At 59.5% G+C, this 12,545-nt stretch overlaps 1 protein-coding gene across 1 annotated transcript; it reads right to left on the bottom strand.

Moving 5' to 3' along the window:
- Nucleotides 1-3,453: 3,453 nt before the first annotated feature.
- LOC132335033 (protein lin-7 homolog B-like) lies at nt 3,454-11,577 on the bottom strand. Its single transcript, XM_059861158.1, is given in 8 exon segments — nt 3,454-3,490; nt 5,035-5,102; nt 5,105-5,189; nt 5,970-5,977; nt 7,348-7,557; nt 9,379-9,450; nt 10,549-10,667; nt 11,519-11,577. Coding segments are annotated over 8 exon segments (624 nt in total). The 5' UTR covers nt 11,559-11,577; the 3' UTR covers nt 3,454-3,468.
- Between the last annotated feature and the right edge of the window lie 968 nt (nt 11,578-12,545).

Genomic DNA, 12,545 nt, shown 5'->3' with positions numbered 1-12,545 from the left:
GGGGATGGGTTTGGGATGGGGGTGCAGAGTTTGGGATTGGGGTGGGGATGGGATTTGGGATGGGGGGTTGAGGGTGGGGGTGGCGGGGCCAGGATTGGGATGGGGGTGGGGGGTTTGGGTTTGGAATGGGGGGTTTGGGATGGGGGGTTTGGGATGGGGATGGGGGGTTTGGGATGGGGGCTTTGGGATGTGGTTTGGGGGGGGTTTGGTTTTGGGGTGGGGATGAGGTTTGGGATGAGGGTGGAGAGTTTGGGATGGGGATGGGGCTTTTGGGATGGGGGGTTTGGGATGGGGAGTTGGGGGTGGGGGGTGTGGAGTTTGGGATGGGGGATTGGGGGTGGGGGCTCTGGGGGGTTTGTGTTTGGGATGGGGGATGGGGGGTTTGGGATGGGGGGTTGGGGGTGGGGAGTTGGGGGTGGGGGGTGGCAGGGCCAGGATTGGGATGGGGATGCCGGAGGTAGAATGGAGACACCGGGAATGGGATGGGGATGGGGATGGGGATGGGGATGGATGGGGATGGGATGGGATGGGGATGGGGATGGGATGGGGATGGGATCGGGATGGGGATGGCGGGGCCGGGCCCGGGGATGGGATCGGGATGCGGGACGTGGATGCCGGAGGTGGGATGGGGATGGCGGATTTGGGATGCGGATTTGGGATCTGGCAGGCGGGTGGCGAGGCAGCGATAGGATCGGGATGCGGATGCCGGATTCGGGATGGGATCGGGATGGGGACGCCGGATTCGGGATGCGGATTTGGGATTTGGGATTCGGGATGGCGATGCCGGGATTGGGATGCGGCTCCTGAGGCAGGGATGGGATGGGGATGCGGATTTGGGATTCGGGATGCGGATTTGGGATTCGGGATGCGGCTGCCGGGGCCGGGATGGGATCGGGATGGAGATGCCGGGATCGCGATGCGGATGCCGGAGGTGGGATGCGGGTTTGGGATTCGCGATGCGGATTTGGGATTCGGGATGCGGCGGCGGGCGGCGGGCCGGGGGGTCCCGGGGGTTGGTTCCGGGGGGGCCCGGGGGGGCTCGGGCCCTGCTCCTACCTGGGCTCCGAGCGGCGCTGCGGCAGCTCCGGCGGAGGGAGGCGGCCCGGCGGGGGAGGGGGGGGCCCCGGGGGGGGGTCGCTGCCGGTCGCCCCCGCACCCGTTCAGGCCCCCAGCGCGCCCCGGGCCCGCCCGAGCCCCGCGGCCGCCGCCCGCCCCCCCCCCCGGTACCGACCCCCCCCCCGGCCGGCCTCGCAAAACGCTGCGCGGGCCCTTTAAGAGCGGCGCTGATTGACGGCGCCGCCGACCAATGGGAGCGCGCCCCGGGGCGCCGGCGGCGCGCTGGCCCCGCCCCCCGCGGCGGGTGGGAGGGAGGGGCGTGGCCGCAGAGCGAGGGGCCAATGGGAGCGCGCGGGGGGCGGGGCCGCGGCGGGGGTGATGTCATCGGGCGGGGGCGGGGGCGGGGGGCGCATGCGCGTTGCCATGGAGACGGCCCCGCCCCGCGTTGCCATGGGGATGGACCATTTCCCCCCCCCTTCCCCTCCCCCCCCCCATCCCGTGCGTCGCCATGGCAACGGGATGAAGCGCGTTGCCATGGAAACCGGCCCGCGTTGCCATGGAGACGGGATGGAGTCGCCTTCATGGCGGTCACCATGGAGACGCAGCATCAGCCAGCCCCGTTGCCATGGAAACGGGACACCCTCCCCTTCACCGCAGTCACCAGGGACCACCTCCTCCAACCCCGTTGCCATGGAAACCGAACCCCCCCCATCCCTCTGCGTTGCCATGGAAACCGCCCCTCCACCCTCCCGCCCTTCTGTTGCCATGGAGACGCGACTCCGCCCCCTTCCCGGTTGCCATGACGACGGGCCCTCCCCCTCCATGCGCGTTGCCATGGAGACAGGAGCTAGGATTCCTCCCCCCCCGGTTGCCATGGAGATGGGATCCCCCCCACCTGCATCCCCGTTTCCATGGATACCGACCCCTCCCACCTCCCGTTACCATGGCGACACCCCCCGCCCCGTTGCCATGGTTACCAACCCCCCCCATTTCCCCCTTTTCCACACCCAAAAAAGGCACCTGGGCCCCTCCCCCCTGCCCGGGGACGGTCACGTGACTCTCAGGTGACACCGAGGTGACAGCGGTGACACAGGTGACACTCAGGTGACACAGGTGACACAGGTAACCCCCCCCACAGGTGACACTGAGGTGACAGTGAGGTGGCACAGGTGACACAGGTGACACAGGTGACAGGTGACACAGGTGACAGGTGACACTGAGGTGACACAGGTGACAGGTGACACAGGTGACACTGAGGTGGCACAGGTGACCCCCCCCACCTCCCCTCAGGGAACCCACAGGTGACACAGGTGACAGAGATGACCCCCCCTCAGGTGACACAGGTGACACTGAGGTAACCCACAGGTGACCTCCCTCAGGTGACACTCAGGTAACTCCTTTCAGGTAACCCATGGGTGACACTGAGGTGACCCCACAGGTGACACAGGTGACACAGGTGACAGACACGACCCCCCTCAGGTGACACACGTGACACCGGGTGACACAGGTGACATAGACGACCACCCTCAGGTGACCCACAGGTGACACAGGTGACAGACATGACCCCCCTCAGGTGACAGGTGATACAGGTGACACTGAGGTGACACAGGTGACACAGGTGACACTCAGGTGACACAGGTGACCCCCCCCTCAGGTGACACAGGTGACACTCAGGTGACACAGGTGACATAGATGACCCCCGCTCAGGTGACACAGGTGACACTCAGGTGACACAGGTGACCCCCCCTCAGGTGACACAGGTGACACTCAGGTGACACAGGTGACCCACCTGGGCCACGCCTTTAAATAGCAGCCAATAAATACTGTACAGAAAGTTCCAGATATACACACGGGGCTGGGGGGGTCCTGGGGGGGGGCTGGGGGGTCCCGGGGGGGGTCCCAGGGGACCCTGGGGGTTCTTGGGGGGTCCCAGGGGTCTTTGGGCAGTCCCGGGGGGTGTCCCCAGGTGACTTTGGGGGGTCCCGGGGGGTCCCAAAGGGGTCCCAGAGTGGTCCCAGGGGGTCCCAGGTGACTTTGGGGGGTCCCGGGGGGGTCCCAAAGGGGTCCCAGAGGGGTCCCGGGAGGTCCCAGGTGACTTTGGGGGATCCTGGGGGGTCCCAAAGGGGTCCCAGAGGGGTCCCAGGGGACTCCCAGGTGATTTTGGGGGGTCTGGGGGGGGTCCCAGAGAGGTCCTGGGGACTTTGGGGGGTCCCGGGGGGGGGTCCCAGGTGACTTTGGGGGGTCCCTGGGGGGTCCCCGGGGGTCTTTGGGGTCCCGGAGGGGGTCCCAGGTGACTTTGGGGGGTCCTGGGGGGTCTCGGGGGTCTTTGGGGGGGTCCCAGGGGGGGTCCCAGGTGACTTTGGGGGGTCCTGGGGGGGTCCTGGGGGGTCTTTGGGGTCTCCTGGGGGGGTTCTACCCCCTCGATTCCAGCGACCTGTGGGGTGAAATTGGGGAGGGGTCAGCGGGGTCGGGGGGGGGGTTTGGGGACTCAGGGATTTGGGATTTGGGGATTTGGGATTTTGGGGACTCAGGGATTTGGGATTTTGGGATTTGGGATTTTGGGGACTCAGGGATTTGGGGACTCAGGGATTTGGGATTTTGGGATTTGGGATTTTGGGGACTCACGGATTTTGGGGACTCGGGGATTTGGGGACTCAGGGATTGGTGATTTGGGATTTTGGGATTTGGGGTTTTGGGATTTGGGGACTCGGATTTTGGGATTTGGGATTTGGGAATTTGGGACTGAGTACTCAAGGATTTTGAGACTCAGGATTTGGGATCGGGGGTTTGGAAACTCAGGGATTTGGGGATTTGGGGTGCAGGGATTTTTGGGTTTGGGGACTCAGGAATTTTGGGATTTGGGGACTCAGGATTTGGGGTTTGGGGACTCAGGGATTTTGGGATTTGGGGACTCAGGGATTTGGGGTTTGGGGATTGGGGACTCAGGGATTTTGGGCTTTGGGAACTCAGGGATTTTGGGGATTTGAGGTCTCAGGGATTGGGGGATTTGGGGTTTGGAAACTCAGGAATTTGGGGTTTGGGGACTCAGGAATTTGGGAACACAGGGATTTTGGGGTTTGGGCACACGGATTTTGGGGTTTGGGGACTCAGGAATTTGGGAACATAGGGATTTTGGGATTTGGGGTGCAGGGATTTTGGGGTTTGGGCACATGGATTTTGGGGTTTGGGGATTTGGGGATTTGGGGTCACACAGGGATTTTGGGGTTTGGGCACACAGGGATTTGGGGTTTGGGCACACAGGGATTTGGGGTTTGGGGTGCAGGGATTTTGGGGTTTGGGCACACAGGGATTTGGGGTTTGGGCACACAGGGATTTGGGCACACAGGGATTTGGGGTTTGGGCACACAGGGATTTGGGGTGCAGGGATTTGGGGTTTGGGCACACAGGGACTCGGGGGTTTGGGTACACAGGGATTTGGGCACACAGGGATTTTGGGGATTTGGGCACACGGATTTTGGAGTTTGGGGTGTAGGGATTTGGGGTGCAGGGATTTTGGGGTTTGGGCACACAGGGATTTGGGGTGCAGGGATTTTGGGGTTTGGGCACACAGGGATTTGGGCACACAGGGATTTGGGGTTTGGGCACACAGGGATTTGGGGTGCAGGGATTTTGGGGTTTGGGCACACAGGGACTCGGGGGTTTGGGTACACAGGGATTTGGGCACACAGGGATTTTGGGGATTTGGGCACACGGATTTTGGGGTCTGGGCACACAGGGATTTGGGGTTTGGGGTGCAGGGATTTGGGGGATTTGGGCACACAGGGATTTTGGGGTTTGGGGTGCAGGGATTTGGGGTGCAGGGATTTGGGGTTTGGGCACACAGGGACTCGGGGATTTGGGCACACAGGGATTTTGGGGATTTGGGCACACGGATTTTGGGGTCTAGGCACACAGGGATTTGGGGTGCAGGGATTTTGGGGTTTGGGCACCCAGGGACTCGGGGTTGGGGGCGCTCACGAGTAGCTGTTGTGCTGCCGGCGCCGCGCCGTGCGCAGCTTCTCGAAGCGCGCCTCCATCTCCTCGAGCCACTGCGCGGCGTGTAACGCACCACCAGCTTCACCGAGCCCTGCGCCGCCTTCAGCAGCTCCACCGCGCGCTCGTGCTGCTCCCCCCTCCACGCTCTGCGCCCCAAAATCCCAGATGGAACCCCAAAAACCCAACCAGAAACTGCCCCCGACCCCCAAAACCCCAAATGGAACTCCAAAAACAAACCCGGAAACTGCCCCGACCATAAAAACCCAAATGGAACCCCAAAAACCCACCCGGAAACTGCCCCGACCCCAAAAACCCAAATGGAACCCCAAAAACCCAACCAGAAACTGCCCCGACCCCAGAAACCCAAATGGAACCCCAAAAACCCAACCAGAAACTGCCCCGACCCCAAAAAACCCAAATGGAACCCCAAAAACCCAACCGGAAACTGCCCCGACCCCAAAAACCCACCCAGAACCCCAAAAACCCAACCGGAAACTGCCCCCGACCATAAAAACCCAACCGGAAACTGCCCCGACCCCAAAAACCCACCCAAAACCCCAAAAACCCCACCCGGAAACTGCCCCGACCATAAAAACCCAGATGGAACCCCAAAAACCCTTCAGCAGCTCCACCCGCGCGCTCGTGCTGCTCCCCCTCCACGCTCTGCGCCCCAAAATCCCAATGGAACCCCAAAAACCCACCCGGAAACTGCCCCGACCCCAAAAACCCACCCAGAACCCCAAAAAACCCAACCAGAAACTGCCCCGACCCCAAAAACCCAAACCGGAAACTGCCCCGACCCCAAAAACCCAAATGAAACCCCAAAAACCCAACCAGAAACTGCCCCGACCATAAAAACCCAAATGGAACTCCAAAAACCCTTCAGCAGCTCCACCGCGCGCTCGTGCTGCTCCCCCTCCACGCTCTGCGCCCCAAAATCCCAGATGGAACCCCAAAAACCCAACCGGAAACTGCCCCGACCATAAAAAACCCAAATGGAAGCCCAAAAACCCACCCGGAAACTGCCCCGACCCCAAAAACCCACCCAGAACCCCAAAAACCACCCGGAAACTGCCCCGACCCCAAAAACCCACCCAGAACCCCAAAAACCCAACCGGAAACTGCCCCAACCCCAAAAACCCACCCAGAAACCCCAAAACCCAACCGGAAACTGCCCCGACCCCAAAACCCCAAATGGAACCCCAAAAACCCAACCAGAAACTGCCCCGACCCCAAAAACCCACCCAGAACCCCAAAAACCCAACCAGAAACTGCCCCCGACCCCAAAAACCCACCCAGAACCCCAAAAACCCACCCGGAAACTGCCCCGACCATAAAACCCCAAATGGAACCCCAAAAACCCACCCGGAAACTGCCCCGACCCCAAAAACCCAAATGGAACCCCAAAAACCCAACCGGAAACTGCCCCGACCCCAAAAACCCACCCAGAACCCCAAAAACCCAACCAGAAACTGTTCCGATCTCAAAAACCACCCCAAAACCCCCAAATTAACCACTCCAAATCCCAATTTAAAACCCCCCAAAAACCCCAAAATCCTGGGAATTGGCCCCAAAGCCTCACCACGCCGTTGACGCTGAGCAGCTGGTGATCCCATTTCCCACCCAAACCCCCCCAAAACCCCAAATTACCCACTCCAAACCCCAATTTAACCCTTCAAACCCCAATTTACCCACTCCAAACCCCAACTGAACCCCTCAAAAACCCCAAAATCCCAGGAATTGGCCCCAAAGCCTCACCACGCCATTGACGCTGAGCAGCTGATCCCCCCGTTTGAGCCCCCCGTGGCGGTCGGCCACCCCAAATCCCACCCAAACCCCCCAGAATAACCCCAAAACCCCAATTTAACCACTCCAAACCCCAAATGAACCCCCCAAAGACCCCAAAATCCCGGGAATTGGCCCCAAACCCTCACCACGCCGTTGATGCTGAGCAGCTGGTGATCCCATTTCCCACCCAAACCCCCCAAAACCCCAAATTACCCACTCCAAACCCCAATTTAACCACTCCAAACCCCAATTGAACCTCCCAAAACCCCAAAATCCCGGGAATTGGCCCCAAAGCCTCACCACGCCGTTGACGCTGAGCAGCTGGTCGCCCCGTTTGAGCCCGCCGTGGCGGTCGGCCACCCCAAATCCCACCCAAACCCCCCAGAATAACCCCAAAACCCCAATTTACCCACCCAGAACCCCAATTTACCCACCCCAAACCCCAATTTAACCACTCCAAGCCCCCCAAAGACCCCAAAATCCCGGGAATTGGCCCCAAAGCCTCACCACGCCGTTGACGCTGAGCAGCTGGTCGCCCCGTTTGAGCCCCCCGTGGCGGTCGGCCACGCCGCCCGGGATGACCCGCGAGATGTAGATGGGCGAGTTCTGCTCCTTGCCCCCCATGATGTTGAAGCCCAAACCCTCCTCGGTCTTGGGCAGCTCCACCACCCGCGGGTGGGCGTGGCCCTCGCTGGCCGCGAACGCCGCCACCGTGGCCTGGGGACAGCGGGGACAATGGGGACATTGGGGACAATCAGGGCATTGGGGACATTGGGGACAATCAGGGCATTGGGGACATTGGGGACACTGGGGGCATTGGGGATGTTGGAGACATTGGGGACGTTGGGGACATTGGGGGCATTGGGGATGTTGGGGACATTGGAGACATTGGGGTCATGCAGGGCATTGGGGATGTTGGGGACATTGGGGACATTGGGGACATTGGGGATGTTGGGGACATTGGGGACGTTGGGGACGTTGGGGACATCGGGGACATTGGGGTCATGCAGGGCATTGGGGATGTTGGGGACATTGGGGACATTGGGCAGCTCAACCACCCGCGGGTGGGCGTGGCCCTCGCTGGCCGCGAACGCCGCCACCGTGGCCTGGGGACAGCGGGGACGTTGGGGACATTGGGGACATTGGGGACGCTGGGGACATTGGGGACAGTGGGGACACTGGGGGCATTGGGCACACTGGGGGCATTGGGGATGTTGGGGACATTGGGGACATTGGGGGCATTGGGGACACTGGGGACATTGGGGACATTGGGGACATTGGAGACACTGGGGACATTGGGGACATTGGGGGGATTGGGGGCACTGGGGACATTGGGGACAATCAGGACATTGGGGACATTGGAGACACTGGGGACATTGGGGACATTGGGGGGATTGGGGGCATTGGGGACATTGGGGTCATGCAGGACATTGGGGCCGTTGGGGGCATTGGGGACATTGGGGACGTTGGGGACATTGGGGGGATTTGGGGACACTGGGGACATTGGGGACATTTGGTGACATTGGAGACACCTTGGGGACATTGGGGGATACTGGAGTCACTGAGGGCACTGGGGACATTGGGGACATTGAGGGCATCTGGGGACATTTGTGGACATTTGGGGACACTGAGATGACATTGAATTGTTTGGGGGTCCCAGATGATTTTTTGGGGTCCCCAGGGATATTTTGAAGTCCCGGTGGGTTTTTGGGGTCTCGGGGGAGGTTTTGGGGTTCCCAGGAATATTTTGGGGTCCCCAGCGATATTTTGGGGTCCTGGGGGGGTTTGGGGGTCCTGGGGGGGTTTGAGGGTCCCAAGGGATACTTTGGGGTCCCCAGTGATATTCTGGGGTCCCCCAGGAATATTTTGGGGTTCCCCAGGGATGTTTTGGGGTCCCGGGTGTTTTGGGATCCCAGAGGATTTTTTGGGGTCCCCCAGGGATATTTTGGGGTCCCGGGGGTGTTTTGGGGTCCCGGGTATTTTGGGGTCCCCCAGGGATATTTTGGGGTCCCCCAGGGATGTTTTGGGGTCCCGGGTGTTTTGGGGTCCCAGAGGATTTTTTGGGGTCCCCCAGGGATATTTTGGGGTCCCCCAGGAATATTTTGGGGTTCCCCAGGGATATTTTGGTGTCCCGGGGGGGTTTTGGGGTCCCCCAGGGATATTTGGGGGTCCCGGGTGTTTTGGGGTCCCAGAGGATTTTTTGGGGTCCCCCAGGGATATTTTGGGGTCCCCCAGGGATATTTTGGGGTCCCGGGGGAGTTTGGGGTATCAGAGGATGTTTTGGGGTCCCGGGGGGGTTTTGGGGTCCCCCAGGGATATTTTGGGGTTCCCCAGGGATATTTTGGGGTCCCCCAGGGATGTTTTGGGGTCCCCCAAGGATATTTTGGGGGTCCCCAGGGATATTTTGGGGTCCCCCAGGGATATTTTGGGGTCCCCCAGGGATGTTTTGGGGTTCCCCAGGGATATTTTGGGGTCCCCCAGGGATGTTTTGGGGTCCCCCAGGGATATTTTGGGGGTCCCGGGGGTGTTTTGGGGTACCTTGGCCGTGGCGTGGGCGCGGATTTCGGGGCTCCCCGCGATGTCCAAGGTGTCGTAGAGCTGCTCATAGACCTGGGGGGGACCCCGGCGTTGGGGGGACCCCAAAACCCCCGGGAGCCCCCCCGGACCCCCCGAGGGGCAGCTGAGACATTTGGGGGGGGGTCCCGGGAAAGATTTTGGGGGGATTTTGGGGAGTTGGGGGGAAACTGGGGGGGGAACTGGAGGGGTTTTGGGGTCCCCAGGTGGATTTTGGGACTCCTCAGGTGGATTTTGGGGTCCCCAGGTGGATTTTGGGGTCCCCCTGGTGTGTTTGGGGTGTCTGGGATGGATTTCGGGGTCCCCTGAATGGATTTGGGGCTCCCCAGGTGGATTTTGGGGTCCCCCAGGTGGATTTCGGGGTCCCCTGAATGAATTTGGGGTTCCCCAGGTGGATTTTGGGGTCCTCTGGATGGATTTGGGGTCCCCTGGATGGATTTGGGGCTCCCCAGGTGGATTTTGGGGTTCCCCAGGTGGATTTTGGGGTCCCCTGGATGGATTTGGGGTCCCCTGGATGGATTTTGAGGTTCCCAGGTGGATTTTGGGGTGGATTTGGGGGTTTTGGGGTTTTTTGGGGGGGTTTGGGGGGTTTCTGAGGTGGTTTTGGGGTGGATTTGGGGGTTCCCAGATGGGTTTTTGGGGCGGTTTTGGGGATTTTGGGGCGGTTTTGGGGCTCACAGGTGGTTTCAGGGGTTCCCAGGTGGGTTTTGGGGTGGATTTTGGGATTTCTGGGGTGGATTTGGGGTAGATTTGGGGGTTTCTGGGTGTTCCTGGATGGTTTTGAGGGTGGTTTGGGGGTTTGAGGTGGATTTGGGGTCAATTTGGGGGTTTCTGGGTGTTCCTGGGTGGTTTGGGGGTGATTTTGGGAGTTTTGGGGGTTTTTGGGGTAGATCTGGGGTGGTTCTGGAGGTTTTTGGGGGTTCTCAGGTGGGTTTTTGGAGGTTTTGAGGGTGGTTTGGGGGGTTTGGGGTGGATTTGGGGTGGATTTTGGGGTTTCTGGGGTGGATTTGGGGGTTTCTGGGTGTTCCTGGGTGGTTTTGGGGCGGTTTTTGGGGCGGTTTAGGAGGTTTTTGGGGTGGATTTGGGGGTTTATGGGTGTTCCTGGGTGGGTTTTGGGGCGGTTTTTGGGGTCACCTCGCGGATGGCGGAGCAGAACTTGCTCTGCAGGACCCTCTGCAGCGCCTGCAGCTTTTGGGGGGGCAGCTCCCCACTGCGCTGGAGCCGCTCCAGCAGCTCCACGGCCCGGGACACGTCTGGGGGACCCCCAATCGCCCCAAAGTCACCCCAAAATCATCTCGAGAAACACCCCAAAACAGCCCCCAAATCACCCCCGGAATCAACCCAAAATCACCCCAAAACAGCCCCCAAATCACCCCCGGAATCCACCCAAAATGAGCCCAAAATCACCCTCGGGGTCGCCCCAAAATCACCCCCAGAGTCACCCCAGAATCACCTCCGGAGTCACCCCAGAATCACCCCAAAAATCACCCCAAACCACCCCAAAGTCACCCCAAAAATCAGCCCAAAATCACGCCCAGAATCACCCCCAAAATCACCCCAAACCACCCCAAAAATCAGCCCCAAACAGCCCAAAAATCACCCCCAGAATCACCCCAAATCATCCCAAAAATCACCCCAAAAATCAGCCTCAAAATCAACCCCAGAGTCACCCCAAAACTGCCCTAAAATCACCCAAAATCACCCCAAAACCGCCCCAAAATCAAACGCAGTCACCCCAAATCACCCCAAAAATCAGCCCCAAAATCCTTCCCAAAATCACCCCAAAACTGCCCCAAATTCACTCCTTCACCCCAAAATTCCCCCCGTGCCCCTCCTTAACCTCCCCCACCACCAGCCCCCCTCACTCCCCCTCCCCCACCCCTCAAACCCCCCCAAATTCCTCAAATCCTCCAAAATTCCCCCAAATTTTCCCCAAATTTCCCATTTAAACCCCCCCAACCACCCCTTGCCGCCCCCTCCCCCACTCCCGACGCCCCTCAGCCCCTCCCCTTCCCCTCCCCCACGCCCCCAGGACCCCCCCGGACCCCCCAAAATCCCCAAATTTCCCAAAACCCCCCAAATTCGCCCCAAATTGGCCCCGTACCCCGCTCCAGCCCCAGCGCGTCCCCGCTCAGCGCTGCCATCTTCGCCTGGCCACGCCCACCTGCTGGCCACGCCCCGTTCCACGCAAACTCCGCCCCTTCTCACTCAAACCACGCCCATCACTCGCTTCATGTCACGTCTGTGCTGCTTGGCCACGCCCATGTCCTTATTTGGGTGTGCCCTGACCACGCCCCCGGGCCCGCGCATGCGCAGAAAGCGGAGAGCCCGAATTTGGGGGAGGAGGAAAAAACCCCGAATTTTGGAGGGGGAGAAATGGGGGAGGGGACCCCAAATTTTAGAGGGAAGACCCCAAAATGGGGGTGGGGAAATTGGGGGAGGGGTCCCAAATTAAGCCCAAATCTGGGGTGGGGGGTGGGACCCCAATTCTGAGAGAAAAGACCCCAAAAATTGGGGGGTTGTCCCAAATTTTGGGGTGAGCAAAAGACCCCAAATTTTGGGGGGGGGGGGGGGGGCAGCGTTTTTTAGGGAAGGAGCCTGAAATGGGGGGGACATTTTTAGGGCTAAAAAACCCCAAATTTTGGAGCAAAAAGAAATCCATTCCGTCCGAAAAAAACCCTAAATTGGAGTAAAAATCCCCCAATTCTATTTTAAAAGTCCCAAATTGGAACAAAACCCCCCAAACCGGCACAAAAAAATCCCCAATTCCACATATAAAAACTCCCGAAATTGGAGCAAAAATCCCCAAAACTGGAGCAAAAAAATCCTCAATTCCACTTAAAAAAAAAAAACCCAAAACTCCAAATTGGCTCAAAAATCCCCAAAATAAACTGAAAAAAACCCCCCTAAATTGGAGCAAAAATTGGCACAAAAAATCCCCAATTCCACCTAAAAAAGTCCCCCAGACTGGAGCAAAAAATCCCCAATTCCACCTGAAAAATAAAACCCAAAAAGGCTCAAAAATTCCCAATTCCACTTGAAAAAAATCCCCAAATTGGAACAAAAAACCCAAAATTGGCTCAAAAAATCCCCAATTCCACTTGAAAAAATCCCCCAAAAAATCTCAAAAA

Source organism: Haemorhous mexicanus, chromosome 16 (assembly GCF_027477595.1).
Source record: "Haemorhous mexicanus isolate bHaeMex1 chromosome 16, bHaeMex1.pri, whole genome shotgun sequence".
Taxonomy (NCBI): domain Eukaryota; kingdom Metazoa; phylum Chordata; class Aves; order Passeriformes; family Fringillidae; genus Haemorhous; species Haemorhous mexicanus.
Note: the sequence above shows the minus strand (reverse complement) of the source record. Positions and strands in the feature narration are given on the sequence as shown.